Source organism: Olea europaea, chromosome 15 (genome assembly GCF_002742605.1).
Source record: "Olea europaea var. sylvestris chromosome 15, O_europaea_v1, whole genome shotgun sequence".
Classification (NCBI taxonomy): Eukaryota; Viridiplantae; Streptophyta; class Magnoliopsida; order Lamiales; family Oleaceae; genus Olea; species Olea europaea.
In genome coordinates this window covers 300,775-318,044 of record NC_036251.1, presented here as the reverse complement: position 1 = coordinate 318,044, position 17,270 = coordinate 300,775, and the positions used below count along the sequence as shown (strand labels likewise).

At 35.5% G+C, this 17,270-nt stretch overlaps 1 protein-coding gene and 2 pseudogenes across 1 annotated transcript; all 3 read left to right on the top strand.

Moving 5' to 3' along the window:
• The first annotated feature begins 281 nt into the window (after window positions 1–281).
• Window positions 282–1,542, top strand: LOC111410924 (acidic endochitinase-like). Its single transcript, XM_023041518.1, has one exon. It carries the CDS (start codon window positions 527–529, stop codon window positions 1,421–1,423), a length of 897 nt encoding a protein of 298 aa, XP_022897286.1. The 5' UTR covers window positions 282–526; the 3' UTR covers window positions 1,424–1,542.
• Window positions 1,543–4,560: 3,018 nt separating this feature from the next.
• Window positions 4,561–5,690, top strand: LOC111410923 (annotated as a pseudogene).
• A 691-nt stretch (window positions 5,691–6,381) lies between these two features.
• Window positions 6,382–7,674, top strand: LOC111409743 (annotated as a pseudogene).
• The last annotated feature ends 9,596 nt before the right edge of the window (window positions 7,675–17,270 follow it).

Below are 17,270 nucleotides of genomic sequence, written 5' to 3'. Positions count from 1 at the left end.
TGCCTGTGTTATTTTCAAGGACACTCATTTGGTTGCAACTATGGGAACAGGTTAAATAGCTAAACTTCAAGCAAAACCAGAAAGACAACAGCTAAAGGACATTATTATCTTCTAAAGCAACCAATTTTAGCTTAAAAATATTTTACTTTTTAAAATTACTTCCCCACTCAACAAATTTCCTTTAGTATAGTATTAGATCTGCTAAAACTGAGTGACTTTTCGTCCACGCATACCCAGCATAAGCCAAAATAGTAGCTATCTGATGAAGATGGTCACGGATGCCACAGTTTTGTTTAATGGAACTTTTATTTTTGACTCGAGTATTTGCAGAATCAACAAGTTTTTTAATTTGTCTTGTGTTTTTGTTGCTTCTTGCAGCATCACTACCATGCATCAGCAAGACGGTGTATTATCATAGTTTTAGCATAATCCTCTTTGCCCTATAAAAGGCACTAACCTGTAAAATGGTTCAGCACAAAACAAATATAATTACTGACTATTTCAATCCATAGTAGCCAATTCTTAAATGGCTCTTCGGAAATCGATTGCTCTAGCAATTGTTCCACTGGTAATGCTAATACTAGTGGTGGGATCTGAAGCTGGTGGAATTGCCATATACTGGGGACAGAATGGAAATGAAGGTACACTGTCTGATACCTGTGCCACAGGCAACTACAATTTTGTGATCCTCGCTTTTCTTGCGTCATTTGGTAATGGCCAGAAACCTAAGATCAATCTAGCCGGACACTGTGATCCATACAGTAACGCATGTGTTGGATTGAGTTCCGATATAAAATCCTGTCAAGCCAAAGGAATCAAAGTGATACTTTCGATTGGAGGAGGGGCCGGAGGGTATACCCTCGCCTCGTCTCAGGATGCCAAGGATTTAGCAACTTACCTGTGGAACAACTTCTTAGGGGGGAAATCCTCAGCTCGCCCACTTGGAAATGCTGTTTTGGATGGGATTGACTTCGATATTGAAGGTGGAACGTCACAACACTGGGATGAACTTGCCAGGTATCTTTCTAAGTACAGCACCCAAGGTAATAAGGTGTACTTAACCGCTGCTCCTCAATGCCCGTTTCCTGATGCTTGGGTCGGGGGTGCTTTGAAAACTGGCCTTTTTGACTATGTTTGGGTTCAGTTTTATAATAACCCTCCTTGTCAATACACTTCTGGAGATATTTCAAATCTAAAGAATGCATGGAAAGAATGGATTTCGTCTATTCCTGCAACTAAGATTTTCCTAGGACTACCTGCAGCCCCAGATGCCGCTGGAAGTGGCTTCATCCCGGTGGCTGATCTTACTTCGACCGTTCTTCCAGCTATTAAGGGTTCTACAAAATATGGTGGTGTTATGCTGTGGTCAAAATACTATGATGATCAAACTGGATACAGCTCTTCCATTAAAAGCCATGTCTAAAATATTTACTACTATTGACTGGGTTCTAAAACTTGTGTGTATTCTATTGTGCATAACATATTGTTCCCCTTTCCTGTTTTACTTGAAGTGAATTTGGTGTTTCACCATTTCGAGTGACTTAAGGCTGAATTTGGATCTTGAATTTAGCGTTGAAAACTCATTATATTATCGTGCTATTTTAGTTAAGAGCATCTACAATTCAGTTTGCTGAATAGCCTAGGTGGGGTGCCATATATACTGCCACTTCCCCCTGTTATCACTTAGGGCGACGCTTCCTTTGAAATTAACTCTTCTAATATTAGATTAATATAATATTAGTTAAGACATAATATTAATTAAAGGCTTTTCCCTTATTATATTAGTAAAGTTGCTTATCGATTTTTTATTTTATTATTATTATTATTTTTTTTTTGGCATGATATTTCTTGTGGTAAGGGGTTTTCTTTCACAATTAAGCGTCCCACGACTGTTATGGCTGAAATAGCGACTCTTATAACTAGAAAAAAGAATTCGGAAAAATGCTTGGCCCCGTCCCGTATGGAGAATGACCCCTTGTGGCACGGCTTAGTCAATTATTCTCAGCAAATGAAGAAGAGTGCCTGCCCGAGCTATCTTATAGTAAAGCTCTCGGTGCAGACCTGAGCTATTTTAAAGTTAAGCTCTCTAGGTTAGCTATAGGTAAAGTTCTCCCAGAGCTGGAGACCGAGAACCCAACGATTTTTATCAAAGAAAAGAGCGTGAGGGACTGACTATACGGCTGTAGACGCTGCCTAGCCCTCAGGTTGTGCCAGTGATGTGGTGACTAAGCTTAATCCCATCTTCCTACATATTCTCTTTTCCTTCTAGGCAGAGGGACTGCAGATAAAGCCGTGAAGGTGGGCCCTTGTTCTCCGGTTGGATTGTCTTTGTCTTTGTCTTTGGTGTAATGCATGTTCTACACAGCCAAGGAAGCATCAGTTTTTAATCTCATTATGGTCGTGGTCAAGCCTGAAATCTCGGCATTGATTGAAGGAAGTTGGCCATGGCTTGGGGAGAGAGATGCATTTTCTTGAAATCAGAATTAGTTTGGATCCTCCCACATGCTCAATCTTTTTTTAGCGGTTTCTGGGTGTTTATGATTTCAACTCAAAATCAGTCGAGTGATCCGCTTGAGAGATAGAGTTGAACGATGATGAGATGATGCATTTAAAAGGCTTCTCATTGGTTGTTACAGCTCTAGACAAATATGTGTGAGGTGAATTAAGTGCATGTTTGGTATGCAACGTTACATAGTACTTGAAAGTATAATACACAATAATTTAACTTTTTATTATTTAATATTGTCCAGTACTGTCTAATCTACCTTACTAAATGTCATTAGGGTATTGTTTTGAAAAGATTGTCTAGAATGAAATTATCATTAAGTTTCTTAAATTGCAACTCAATGATCTACTCAACAATTTGTTGGTATTACAAGCTACAAGTCATAAATGTGTGGCATCCTGTTGGCTGTTGAGAACATGATAACGCTTCGTTGGAGTGTTCATGGCATCCTAAGAGTTCCTAGAGAGAGTTGAGGTCAATGTGTGCCTCGGAACATGAGCTTGATAAGAATGGAAAAATCTACGAACGTCGAGTTCATAACATTGCTCTAAATACACCCTGAGAGTTTTTAGTACTATCAGTTGATTTAGGGATTACAGAACCTTTCAGGAATTAAGCATTACTTGGCTTCTGGTCTAATCAGTTTTTTTGCAACCAAGGGTTATATATATCACGTTCACACCGTATATCCTGATTGGAACTAGAACCTGGTTTTCACATAATTCTTAAGTCAATGTTGCTTGGCAATTAAACGATGTATATCCAGGGTAATCTCCACTGCTTACTCACGTGTAAAGTGTTGGATGTAGAACGATAGAGATTGGAGAAATATGAGATTTTACTAATGAAATTTGGGGGATTACAAATGAGTTGCTACAGCACACTCTTTCTCTCTATTTTTTGAGACGTTTTTTCTCACTTCTTCTACATACTTGACACTAGATGGATGCCTTCATATTTATAGAAAACATTGAGTAAACTATACCTAAGAATTTACTACAATCACAACTAGATAATAGCTGTTTTTCTTCATCATTTGCAGCTATTATGTCTTCAATTACAGCTGTGTTTGAACATGAGAAGTGTCAAATGGCTGCTCCATCATGTAATTTCCAGATTACAGCTTTTAGTGAACATCAGATTGCTGCCTATGTTCATTTCCAGCTTGCATAAGTTGAGTGTACAACTTGAATTGAAAACCTTATCCATTTGACCATTCAATGAATCAAGCATTTGAAGGATGAAGTGTTCAATTTGAATTTGAACTCTTTGAATCTTCCTTTGTTGTTGAAGTTTCCAATTTGGATTTGGATTAGTTGAAAATAGATTACAAATTATCCTTTTAACAAAAAGCCCCAGGAATTTTAATTTGTATCAAATCTGTATGGTGTTGATATTGAATTGGGCTCAAAATCTTGGACATTTACAGTACGTGTAAGGTAAATTTTCTTTTTAGAAAATTAACCGAGCACGCCTGCTTCCTACTATTATAGTAAAATTCGAGTAGTAGGATCAGTTGTGTCACAGGGTTAACTACATGTCTGTGTACATGGGTTTTGTACTCAGTTAGTTTAATCTCTGGCATCAGATCACTGACCTCACGTCTTAATTAACCTCTGGCTTAACCCTCTGAAGGATCTGGAGAAATTTTTATACAAGATACACATTTTGATTACTACTATGGGAATAGGTTTAATGGCTAAACTCTATGCAAATTTATTAAAGCAGAAGCTAAAGGACATAATATCTTCTAAAAGCAACCAATTTTAGCTGAAAATATTTCACATTCTCGAACTGCTTCTACCTTAAACAATTTCCTTTGATATAGTATTCGATCAGCTAAAATTGACTGATTGTTCATCCATGCATACCAAGCATAAGCCAAAACAGTAATCTGACGAAGATGAGCACGGATGTCATGAGTTTGTTTAATTGCTCTTTCGTCTTTCACTCCAGTATTTACAGAATCAACGAGGTTCTTTTTTTTTTTTTTTTTAATTTGTCTCTTGTTTTTGAAGCATTTTGTCCCTTGTTTTTGTTGCTTCACACTGCATCACTTTCAAGCATCAGCAAGATAGTGTATGAGCAGAATCCTCTTTGCCCCTGTAACAGGCACCTATGTAATGGTTCAGCACAAAACATATAAAATTATTGACAATTGCAATCTATAGCAGTCAAGTCTTAAATGGCACTTCAAAAATCGATTTCTCTAGCAATTGTTTCACTGGCATTGCTACTAGTGGTGGGTTCTGAAGCTGGAGGAATTGCCATATACTGGGGAGAGAATGGAAATGAAGGTACACTAGCTGATACCTGTGGCACAGGCAACTACATTAGTGATCCTCGCGTTTCTTGCTTCCTTCAGAAATGGCCAGAAACCGACGATCAGTCTAGCTGGACACTGAGATCCATCTAGTAACATTTGTGTCGGATTGAGTTCCGATATACAATCATGTCAAGCCAAAGGAATCAAAGTGATCCTTTCACTTGGAGGAGCGGTCGGAAGGTATACCCTCGCCTCATCTCAGAACGCAAGGGATTTATCAACTTACCTGTGGAAAAACTTCTTGGGAGGGAAATCCTCGTCTCGCACTCTTGGGAATGCTGTTTTAGATGGGACTGACTTCGATATTGAAGGTGGAACTTCACAACACTGGGACGAACTCGCGAGGTATCTTTCCAAGTACAGCACCCAAGGTAAGAAGGTGTACTTAACCGCTGCTCCTCAATGCCCGTTCCCTGATGCTTATGTTGGGGTTGCATTGACAACAGGTGTTTTCAACTATGTCTGGATTCAGTTTTTCAATAATACTCCTTGTCAGTATGCTGCTGGAAATATTTCCAATCTGAAAAATGCATGGAAACATTGGATTCTTCAATTCCTGCAACCAAGTTTTTCCTAGGACTACATGCAGCCCCAAACGCCGCTGGAAGTGGCTTCATCTCAGTGTCTGATCTTACTTCAACCGTTCTTCCAGCTATTAAGGGTTCTAAAAAGTATGGAGGTGATTTGCTAGGGTCCAAGTACTATGATGATCAAACTGTATAGCTCTTCCATGTCTAAAATCTGTACTACTATTGGCTGGATTCTGTATCTTGTGTGCATTTTATTATGAATAAATGATGATCCCTTTTCCTGTTTTATTTGAAGTGAAATTTCTGTTTCACCATTTCAAAGTGACTTATTTTTTAACTCGACTAATCCTGAAATTACACTCAAAACTCATTATAATTATGCTATTTCAGCTATGACTGTATATAATTCAGTTGCTGAGTAACCTAGATGTGGTGTCATACATATCGCATGGTGTTTATGATTCTGATACAAAATCTACAGAGTGACACACTCAAGAGATACGATGAGTGATGATGAGAGTGTATTTGCAAAGGTTGTCACTGGTTGTTACAGCTCTTTTACATTTGCATGTGTATATGAGCTAAATTAATTAAATGTATGTTTGGTATGTATTATTAGATCATTATAGAAAGTATAAATACACAATATTTTATCTTCTCTCTTGTTTAATTCTATCCAATATTGTCTATTTTAACTCAACAGATTTTTTTTTTATTTTTTTTTTTTAAGCTTTTCTATGAATAATACAGCTAAATCTGCAATAAAAAATTACCAGAAAAACAAAGCAAAGCAATAAAAGCGAAGAACAGAGGAACAATTTTTTGACTTGAACCTTCCAAGTCTAATTTTAGTTTTAAATTGGCTCATCTGGAAATGAACCTGCTGGTTTTGGCTGCGAACTAGTCAAAACCGGCTGATTCTAGGATGTTTTCTAAAGGGTTATGTTTTTTGATTTTTCACCTATATCCTCACCAATTTTTAGTTCGATTCACGATTTTCTAGTTGAAACAAAATAACATTGTTTATGCATGATAATCCATTAATTGTTGACTGTTAGACAAATTGACATCATCTGTATTTTTCCACTAGATACAAAATCATGGCAGAAAACCTCTTCCAAGATCTGGCCAATGTATTATTCAAGATACACACTTCATTGTTACTTTGGGAGTAGTTTAAATAGCTAAACTTTAAATAGAAACCATTAACAATAGTTAAATGACATCTGATAGAGGACAATAATATCTTATCAAAGCACTCTTTAGCCAAAAAAATTACTAAAAGTAGTTTAGGTGACACAAAAACAGACAGTAGGTAACGGCCACGTTTAAACACTTCATCTGAGAGTTTAGAATTCTAGGAAGGAATGACTTCAACTTGCCTTTTTATGTGCAGGTCAGATTCTATGCTCGAAACATACGTGCAAAATTTCCATTGAGCGCCTGAAAGCGCGAATTTAACTTGGTTTAGTAATTACATTTCACCAAGCATATTTTAAGTTTAACAAACACCTAAAATAACTGCGACTCTTTTGATAGTCAGAATCTCGGCTCAAAAGGCAATCCCATATGGGGCCAAAGTGTAGTATTAGATTAACTAAACTACTATAGCTTTTCAGCCACACATACTTAGCATAAGCACAAATTAGTAGCTACTGATCAGTAAGATACTGTGTTATTACAATTAAGAATTTTCTTTGCCCTATAAAAGGCGAGTGCCTTTGCAGTGGTGCAGCATAGAAGAAGAAACATAGCATTCTGCTAAAACATCACAGTAAAGGCATAAATTGGCTCTTAGAAAATCAATGTCTGCAGCATTCCATTCATTGCTACTGCTTATACTTGTGGTGGGTTCAGAAGCTGGTAGAATTTCTATATATTGGGGACAGAATGGGAATGAAGGGATACTTGCTGAAACCTGTGCCACAGGAAACTACAAATTCGTTTCTTGCAACATTGGGAAATGGTCAGAAACCGATGATCAATCTAACCGGACACTGCGATCCATACAGCAATGTTTGTGCTGGATTGAGTTCCAAAATAAAATCATGTCAAGCCAAAGGAATCAAAGTGATACTTTCGATCGGAGGAGGGGCCAGAGGGTATATCCTCGCCTCGACTCAGGGATGCAAGGGATTTGGCAACTTACCTTTGGAACAACTTCTTGGGTGGGAAATCCTCGTCTCGCCCTCTCGGAATGCTGTTTTGGATGGGATTGACTTCAATATCGAAGGCGGAACGTCTCAACATTGGGATTATATCTTCTAGACATAAACCGTTCGTGAAGTTATAATTTCCCAGAAAGTGTAGGTCCTACAAAGCTCAAAAAATTGCATGGTATGAATAAATAAGTCATGTTTTTTATTGAATCAAGAAAAGTCTCAATGTGAAGAAACAAAAATTAGCCTGAAGGGTTATATTCCTAACAATCTTCTCGTTTGACTACGGATTGAAGCACATTATAAAAAGATTCCCAATCACATTACACATTCTAAATATGTAAAAAGAACAAATTATGCAAATGGAACTAAATAATGGAGACTCAAAGTTAGATTTTAAAGGTTGATGATGTATTTCAACTATGCACAAGTTTCAAAGTATAAAAAGGAAAATAATATATGGCTACTGGAATTCAAATGAAACTTTTATTACTAAGATGTTGCGGAAGCTCTCTTCAAAGATATTTAAATCGGTGATTTTCGAGCTCAGTTCAACTTACATTTTTCTACCAACAATCAATCTAATTGGCTCCAAACCACAACCAATATAATTCACCTCGATTGCTATTCAATCTTACTCACGTAAGACAAGAAAAAGTCATGATTTGTGGCCACAAAAGCTAAGAGAAGACACCACAAAGGTATACTATGAAGGAACCACCAATTACACAAAGTAAACAATCGTTTTGGACACTTCTAGGTGTTGTTTTACACACACCAAAGGGAATTCCTCTATTTTTCTCACAAAACCACACAAATCATGCAAGAAAGTGGCTAGGGTTATATATCCTTATATATACTCAAGGGTTATGCTTTTCGTTGGACCTTTAAGGGGCTTAAACGGGCCAAGATTCAAACCATCCAAGAGGGAATGCAATTGGAACGAGTGTAGCTCATGGAGTTAGTTGTTAGGCTTATTTCATTCATCGGTCTATTCTTATGAAATAATTAACTCATGTGGACTAATCTGACCCGAATTGCATAAAAACAAATGGAGGGAGGAGTTGAGTTTTTGAGTTTGAAAATTAACCTCCCCACCATCAATAACTCCTATGCAACTTTCGTTACTCCATTTTTACATGAAAGATACATACAAAATTCGGGTATAAAGAGGAGAAGGAATATACATGAGTGAAAAGGCTTGATTTTGGAAATATAACATCTCAAAGCTGGTTCTTGGATTGTGAACATCCAACTTCTTCCTTGGTGATCGAGTTTTTAACCAAGAAGCCGGTACAAGACGGTCTGGAAGCCAAGCAAAGAAAAGGCAAGTGATTGAACCTTGTTTCGGTGATTTCAAGTAAGTTTTACAATTTGGAATTTCGTTAAAAGCATGCAAGCACGTTTTACAGTGCAGTTTGATCAAGACAATTTTACCTCGATATGACTCCATTACCACAGTTGCACCTTGGCGTGACTGTTGCAATAACTTCACCCAAATTGTCTTCCCTATAAGCTTGTACAGTTTTACCTTTCAATCTATCTCCCCAATATCTTTCCTCATGTTCATCAATCCAATTCAAACATAAATAGAATACTCATAATTCAAACATTCAATTCCATCAATTTTTGGTTATCGATCATTATAACTTTATGCACATCACGTGGTTTATAATCCTCAGACCACTCTTTGTGCGGTACATACGATATGAACATCTAGAATATTCCATAATCTAATAACCACAGAGAGAATCATAATACAAGACAAAGTAGAGATCATCTCCTTTCATCATCCGCCACATTCATATCATCGAAGGCCTCGTAAGACTCTCCACTGTTCTTAGCTTCTACAACTTTTAACAATTTATCCTAATATAATAGTAACACTCAGCATCTAACTTGAAATGAGAATGAGATCAATCTTCCCTCCAAGCGTAATTATATCCTCTCAGATCACCATTAACACACATTTTAGACTTTGCCATGAGAACTTGATCAACATGACAAATACCACTGGGCTTCTTGATATTGCATGTCTCTAATAAAGCAGTAGAGTCATTCACAGTCAAGTTGGTCTTTCAACTAGTAGCAAGGGTACCATGGTCTCATATGTCTTCGACAAGGAAGACATCGATATTGTCGTCTTTTCCTCGTCCTCAATCTTAAGAGCAACATTTAACAATTCAATCACCCACATATTATTAAATTTATTCAGATGATCTCAAACTTTTAGTAAGACATATACAACTCTTCTAACATTTTTCATAACTTAAAAGGAGATTTATCTTTATGAATATTATACTTTACCTCGAGAGCAAGAACGATCCTGATGGTACCCGTTGTCTTCATTTCCCGTTCTTCCCATGTTGTGTCCTTCGACCCTTTGACGTCTTACAATGTAACGCCTTGTAAAGGTCTTGTTGCATCAAAACATCTTTGAATATTCTACATCAAATACTGAAATTATTTTTTTCCGTCGAAACAATCCACCTCAAACTTTGAACTTTCCATAATGTACAATGGAATCCCGGAGTTTTGAACTGTAAGCTTTGTTACCACTCATTGAGAGAGAGAGAGAGAAAAAAAAAAAGTGCAGAAAAGAAATAATAATGCTAACTAAACATGGTTGAGCAAATCATCAATGACCATAAAAGTAAGAGAATTATTAACTCTATAAAATTTACAATACAATAGTTTTTACAACCTCGCAACTTCTCCCTACCACACACAACACTCAATAAAACTGACATTTTTTTCAGAACCCAAAAATATATGCGTAGTCAATATGAAAAGCAATCAGGATGAATGCACACAAATATGAAATCTTTGGAAGTTTGGAATCTTATGTCACAATTAGTGATGCATTGAACAGACAACTATATTGACAGATTGTGTCTTGTTTCCACTCTTGTTTTTTGGTCCTTCAACATTTACCTTTCATTTCTGTTAATTTCCCCAAGGAATAGGGACCCCTGTCTGCTACTTTTGCTGTTTTATTTCCATTTAAATTACAATTTCTTAAGCTTGAAAAGAACAGGACCTTTCTTGCTCTTGGAATGGTGTCAGTGCCATGATTTTTTTTTCCATTCTCCTTTATTATTTCTATAAATTTGTCGTGTAATTAATATTAGGATCATGTTACATGCACTCACACTTTTGTCCAAAAAGTTTTAAATACACTCACAATAGGGGTGGAGACCACGCAGCCAGCATTTTTGAATTCATATGGGGTCCGCATTTTTTGTGAGTGTGTGTAACCCATTTTGTCAAAGTTTGTGAGTACATATATATTAATCCTTAATATTAATAAAACGTTTATCTTTAACCTTATAAACAAGACTTTTTAGATTTCTAATTTATAGTCAGAATTAATTTTGTACAAGTCTTGAGATTCATGAAGTTTTCATCATTGATTTATTGTCACATTGTTTGGCAATGCTTAAAAAAGTTTACTCATGAGTTCCCTTATAATTAAATACGTAATAAAATAAATAATCTTTTGCAGTAAATTATTCTTCTTCAATTAGATAAGGTGCTACTTTTAAATTAAGAAATTGCTTGACAAAGCTTTTGATAAAAGTTTAATCAGACATCGATAAAAGTTAATGAAATGTATTATCGAAAATGATAGAAATTATGATCATATCATAAATATGTGATTAAAATTAATTGTTGACTTTGACTTTAGCTATTTAGCAATTTTCAAAATCATCCTAAACAAGCACTAAGTAACTTTTTTAATGCAAAATAAGAAAAAGTAACATATCAAAACACATTTAAAAATAAAAAGTTATTCGGAGTAACTTATATTTAAAAAATATATATATCACATGAAAATGGCGTATTATTTTATAGATTTTCAAATTTTTATCCTTATTTAAGGAGCAAGGTATTGTAATATAGAATCTGCTGTTTCAGCTACCACAATAGTGTATTCCATCGCCTCCTTTCCTGAAATGTTCCAATTATTCCTTTGATTGGATTATTGGCTAAAGCGAAATTTTGTAACGAAATAGGGTATCCCATTAGTAAGCCGGTTTTGGCTGGTTTATTAGATTTTGATATTATTGATCGATTTGGGAGTTGATTTTTCTAGTTAATATACATAACTGTTTTCTTGTTTATGATTATGATATTGAAATATAAATCCAGCAGATTAGCCACAGCTAGCTGTGTAACATGTAAATAGGTAATTTTGATGTTCTAGAAAGCATGAGATAGACAACCATTTATTTATACCAATTAAATGTATGAAGCAATGAATATCATTGTCTGAATGCACGGTCCATTCGTTATTCTTTAACATTTTCCCATAATAATTTCAACAAAAACTTTTGAATTATATAAAGAAAAATGAACTGTGCATTTTAAAATATCTCCTTCAGGTCCCATTGTTTTTCATTATTTAGTTGTTTACAACACAGATTTTTTATTTTAATCTTGCTTCTGGGTTGGAGTCCAACCTTCTGCACCATGCCAAATATATTGACAGTTTTTATACTATTTTTTTACCTTCTAATAGGGACTTCTTGAATATTTATCGCCTAATTTAAAAGCCTGCATTTTTTTTCTCCGTTTGAATTGATCAATATTGCCACTATTTTCTTACAAAGAAACCACGATGTGTGGAGTCGTCAAAATTTACTTGGACGGTTGTACCTTTCAACTGATGCCAAGAGCTAAAAGCTCTGAAGTGTTTTGTTCATGACCAGGTGTTAGTGGCTGTAGTGGTGGCTGGGTGTACTCTGATACTGAAGTCAACCGATAGTTGTTTCAGCAAAGAGAAATGGAAACTTTTGACGAATCTATCAAATTTTATATACAGCAGCATAAAATGACTGCCATATGTTTATAGGAATTTAGATTGCGACGCTAAGGCTTACATGTGTTTATGTGCCACGGTACATATGCATTAGCTATCAAGTTATGTCTTGTTACTGTAGCATAAGAGTGGTTAGGCCGATGTTGCAGTAGTTTTGAACATATGAATATTAGACCATGAGTTATCTGTCATCAATCTGGTCGACACTGAGGTCATACAAAGGCAGAAGAGTAGCTTCAATAGTTCATGGTGAGAAGAGTTGTTGGTTCCATACATATGCTCGGTAGTGGTTGGGCCTTATTAGCTTAGGTACGTGCCTCAATTACCTAGGGCATTCATCTGGCCCCTAGTTATTCCACATGCCTACTAATTTAGGCCTATTGATTGAATTTAATTAGTATCGAGAAGTCACACTTGTAGCCAATTCCACTCTATTTTCTGTTGATTCATAAATAATCCACGAGAGTGGAAAGGATTAATTCATTTCTTGAATAAAAGTGGGTGAAAGAGATATAATGTTCGTGTCTCATACATCCCAAGGAATGGCTATAACAATAATTATGAAAATGTAGCTAATTTAAAATATAGTTGACCAAATTGGTGTTAGATAAACATGGAACATGCAATGTGTTGATGGTGAATTTTTTTTTCACACACATACCCAATTTTGTGTGTGTGTAATCCATGCAGCTATGGGTACCGTGAACCATACTATATATTGCGGTCAATGTGAAAATTTCTCACGTGAGTTCCATCCCCATTTAGTGTGTATATATAAGCATTCTCCTGTATTTTCCTCTCAAAACTATAATTTTTTGCAAACATGGAAAATTCTAATCCACTAGCCACTGAAAGTTTTTCATACAGTTGGTTAGTACACAATAATCCCTCTTCTGATTTCTTTCTCAATTCCCTCAAACCATCTTCAGGGAATTCGATTGAAGTTGGATCGAAAGAACAGAATTTCAAATTTGATTTTCCGGTATCAGCATCCCCACTTCTCCTAGCTCATGCTGATGAAATTTTCTCTAATGGCCATATTATGCCTATATATTTTGAAAGATCCAAATCCGAGTCGTTTAGTACCTCGACCTCGGCTCCTGGCACACCTATTTCTTCTTATTCTATGAGGAGTAGATTTGAGCTGCTTCCCGAAGGGTCACAAGAAAAGAAATTTCCGGGACAACCTAGGAGTACTAGGTATTTTTTCCTCAGAAAATGGAGGAAATCATCGAAAAGAGTGTTCCAGAAGTGTTTTGGATTTGTTAGGCCATTTTATGAAACTCTAGCTTGTTCTAGAAAACACATTAGAGTGGATGATCTTGAGAGAAAAGTTTGTGAGGTTCAGAGTTGGAACAATTCCCTTCAGGCATCGCCTCGTCCGAGTACGGCTTATTCCGCGGTTGATTGGGCAGATTTTGGAGAAACAGGCAATAAAATCGACCTTTATTATGAACTGAAGAAGAATAAGAGTCGAAAAAGTTCTCCACAAGAATCACCACGAATAAGTTCTTCGTATTCTTGTAATGTTTGTGCTGACAACGAGAGCTCAATCAATGAAGCAATTCTATACTGCAAAAGATCAATCAGTACTTGTTAATACAATCTATGTTTTATTATCATTTGAACATCAAATATTGCATTAGTCTTGCTGTTGTAATTAGAAAACTTCTGTATGTAAACAAATTCATGTGTTCAAGACATCAGTCTAGATTGATGTTGTAACCAGAATTTTCTTCCCAGTGTATTTATTTGGAGCAATATTTCAGTTCTTGAGAGTATGAATCATTAATCATCACACTTTTATTAATTTTTCTTTAGAAAATAAAATTGTGTTGGAAAAATAAATCATTTCTGATTATGTATATATTTTTGGCATCTTGTTGAATAATGGTGCATCAATTTCTTATGGCTTTAAAGGGCCCTCACATGTTTCCATTATCTCTTTTTGTTCTTTTGTGACAATTGTTATTCCATTTTGTGAGGCCTTTCTCCAACACCATTGATGCTTGGTCCACTAATGGTGCTTGTAATTCTAATACTTTAGGATGTGGTAAAAACACCATAACGACTACTTTTGAATTCCACATTGCTTAAAATATGCTTGTTTTGTAGGTTAGTTTCATTCCTGAGCTCCATCCAATGTGTCTGTTAAAGTATTATTAGAATGTAGAATACGACTTCTTAAAGACTAGCAAATGGTGCGACTTGAAAAGCAAACCCGCCCAGACCCAAGGCCAACTAGGCAACGGCCTTGGGCCTCAACATTCTAGGGGCCTCAAAGAAAAAAGAAAGGGAAATTTCCCGATGTACCCTACAAAAAGAAAGAAATTCTAAAATTACGAAGATTTATTCCCAAAATACTTGAATTTTGGGTTAAATTTTCATAACAATTGGAATCTATTTATAGTGTTAATTAAGGAAACTAACATTGACTCCGCATAAATGGAAAATCTTTCAAAACAATTCCATAAGAATTGGTCAAATTGAATATGACAATAAATTCGTGTAATTATGGCTAAAATTGGGGAGATCGGATTTCCATAACAATTGGAACCCATATATGTAGTTCTTGTACTTCTAAGTATTATTTCGTCATCTATTATTTATTTATAAATATTTAATTTAAGTATTGATTGGTATATAATATACATTTATATATCATCATGTAATATATATTTATGGGATTTTGAATAGTTGCTCAAAAACTCTGTCGGAAGTACAAGAGATCAAGACACTATGTCGAACCACGATTCAACAAGATGATAATCCAATTTTGATATTTTGCTATTTAGTTTTTAAATGTTAAAAAATAGTGAAAAAATGTGTAGTGTAACATGATTTCATATTCTATTTTATTCCATAAGTTTCTTTGTATGTTATACACCAATATGTTACAGTTGCTTTTTCAAATGGCGAATTAAACAACTTATATCATATTCCTACATAGTGATGCAAAAATTTATTCTTAATTAGTAAAAAAATGCAAAATATTACATCGTTTCGCAACATGTTTAATTCCATAAGATATATTGTCTGTTAGGAGCATGTTAATGTTTTTTTCTCGAAGATGTGAACACGACGACATATCATGTTTTGATATATATAAGGGTTTCATAATTATTAGTCGCCTAGGGTCTCAAATTTCTCAGGGCCGGCCCTGCTGAAAAGGCTACTACCAGTAAAAGATTAGTCATGTTGAGTCACCTGGTTAACTTCTGAGTCGTCTCCTGCAAACCAGTTTTGAAAATGAGTTTTAACCAATGTGTTCATAAAAACCGCATTAGACCGTGGAGATTCTTTCAAAATGTTTTTATAACCTTGAGGAGACTTATTTTCTAAAGTGTCTCTAGGGCTCTAAAGTTTTGCTTTAACTCACAGATTCACCCACTGAACTCTGCTTTTCAAGTTCTGCAGGATGGCCCCCCCACCCCCACAAATTATTGCCTTATTGTTGGTAAATATCATAGAAAACAGTCGATATTGAGAAGATAATAATGCATTCAATGGCCTTGATAGGACAACCTCCCTTCTCCGTAACGATCACGAGACAATTTCTATCACAACTATCAGACACATTATTGGCAAATTAGGTGGAAGTCACTCTTCAAATTGACTTTAAAAGAGAAGCCACTCGAACGCTAATAAGCCTTGTAAATTATGTTTTGCTTTTGTTTCATTTTTCAACAGTGTTGGCAAGAACTTGCACCAAACTAGATGTGATGGGAAACAAGGATATTAAGATGCTGTCTTGCATTTCACCCATACCGTACGCTTGATACTACTAACTTGTTCAAAATTGGTTAAATAACAACAACAAAATTAAGCATTGCTCTCAATAAATTGTAGTCGGCTACATTAGTAATTCTCCACTACTTAGTTCAATGCAGTGCTAGATAGATTAAACGGTCTAAATAACTAGGAATACCACTTCTCAACAATAGAAACGACGAAAATATGAACCTTTTCTGTTATGCCCTTGTTATAGTTCCAATAAATGAACACTGCTCCATAACAACACAGCGTTATTCCTATAAATTTGGAGATGGTTACAGTGAATCTATTTTTGTCACTTCGCTCCATTCATTGCTATACCTATAGTAGGATACAAAATCACTAAGAACCCATTTGGTAGGGTTTCTGTTTCTACTTTTACTTTTTCTAGAAGAGCTTTATGGGGAAGTTAGCTTAAGTCAGTTTTCTTTAAAACCTTTTTTAGTTAGACGAAGTACTTTTCAAAAGAATTATCCAAATATATTCAAAAGTAACTTACAAAATTTCACAGGAGACGTAAAACTTCACCTCCGGAAAACAAAATTTCCAGAAGTTCCCTTCTCTAGGCCTAGCCACGATATCTGACATATTATGTGAACAATGTACCATCCAATTAAAGATTCTCATTTCTGCAAGAAACATAAACGTTCTAACTGTGGGGAAAAACTTCAAATTAGTTATAAGAAACAAAGGGGGTCCATAGGACAAACTTTGCTAGGAGAAAAAGACATAATTTCTCGTGTGTACCTCTATCTATATCCTTAGAAGATGAGGCAGCACAATTTTGAATCACTAATTGATGCTCTTTTGTATATAAAAGTTTTATAGCCTAGGTTGTGGGGGGACCAACCTTTCAAGACAACCTACTTGTCTCCACTAACTGTCAGTCGATTCTTTCAAATAACAAAATGTCAAGTACAATCAATTCAATGGAGAATTACGCATCAACAAACAAGAAAGAGCGAAATCTTATTCTTAATAAATTTGAGTTGGGCGTGTTACACTACTACATATATCAACTTACTCTTACAGACGAGAAATCCTTAAGACTAAGGGTCCGCTTGGCACAAATGTTGTGAGTACGTAGAGCTTTTATCAATAGAACTTTTATAAATAGAGTTTTTCCAAAAATAATTATTACGAAAATAAAAAA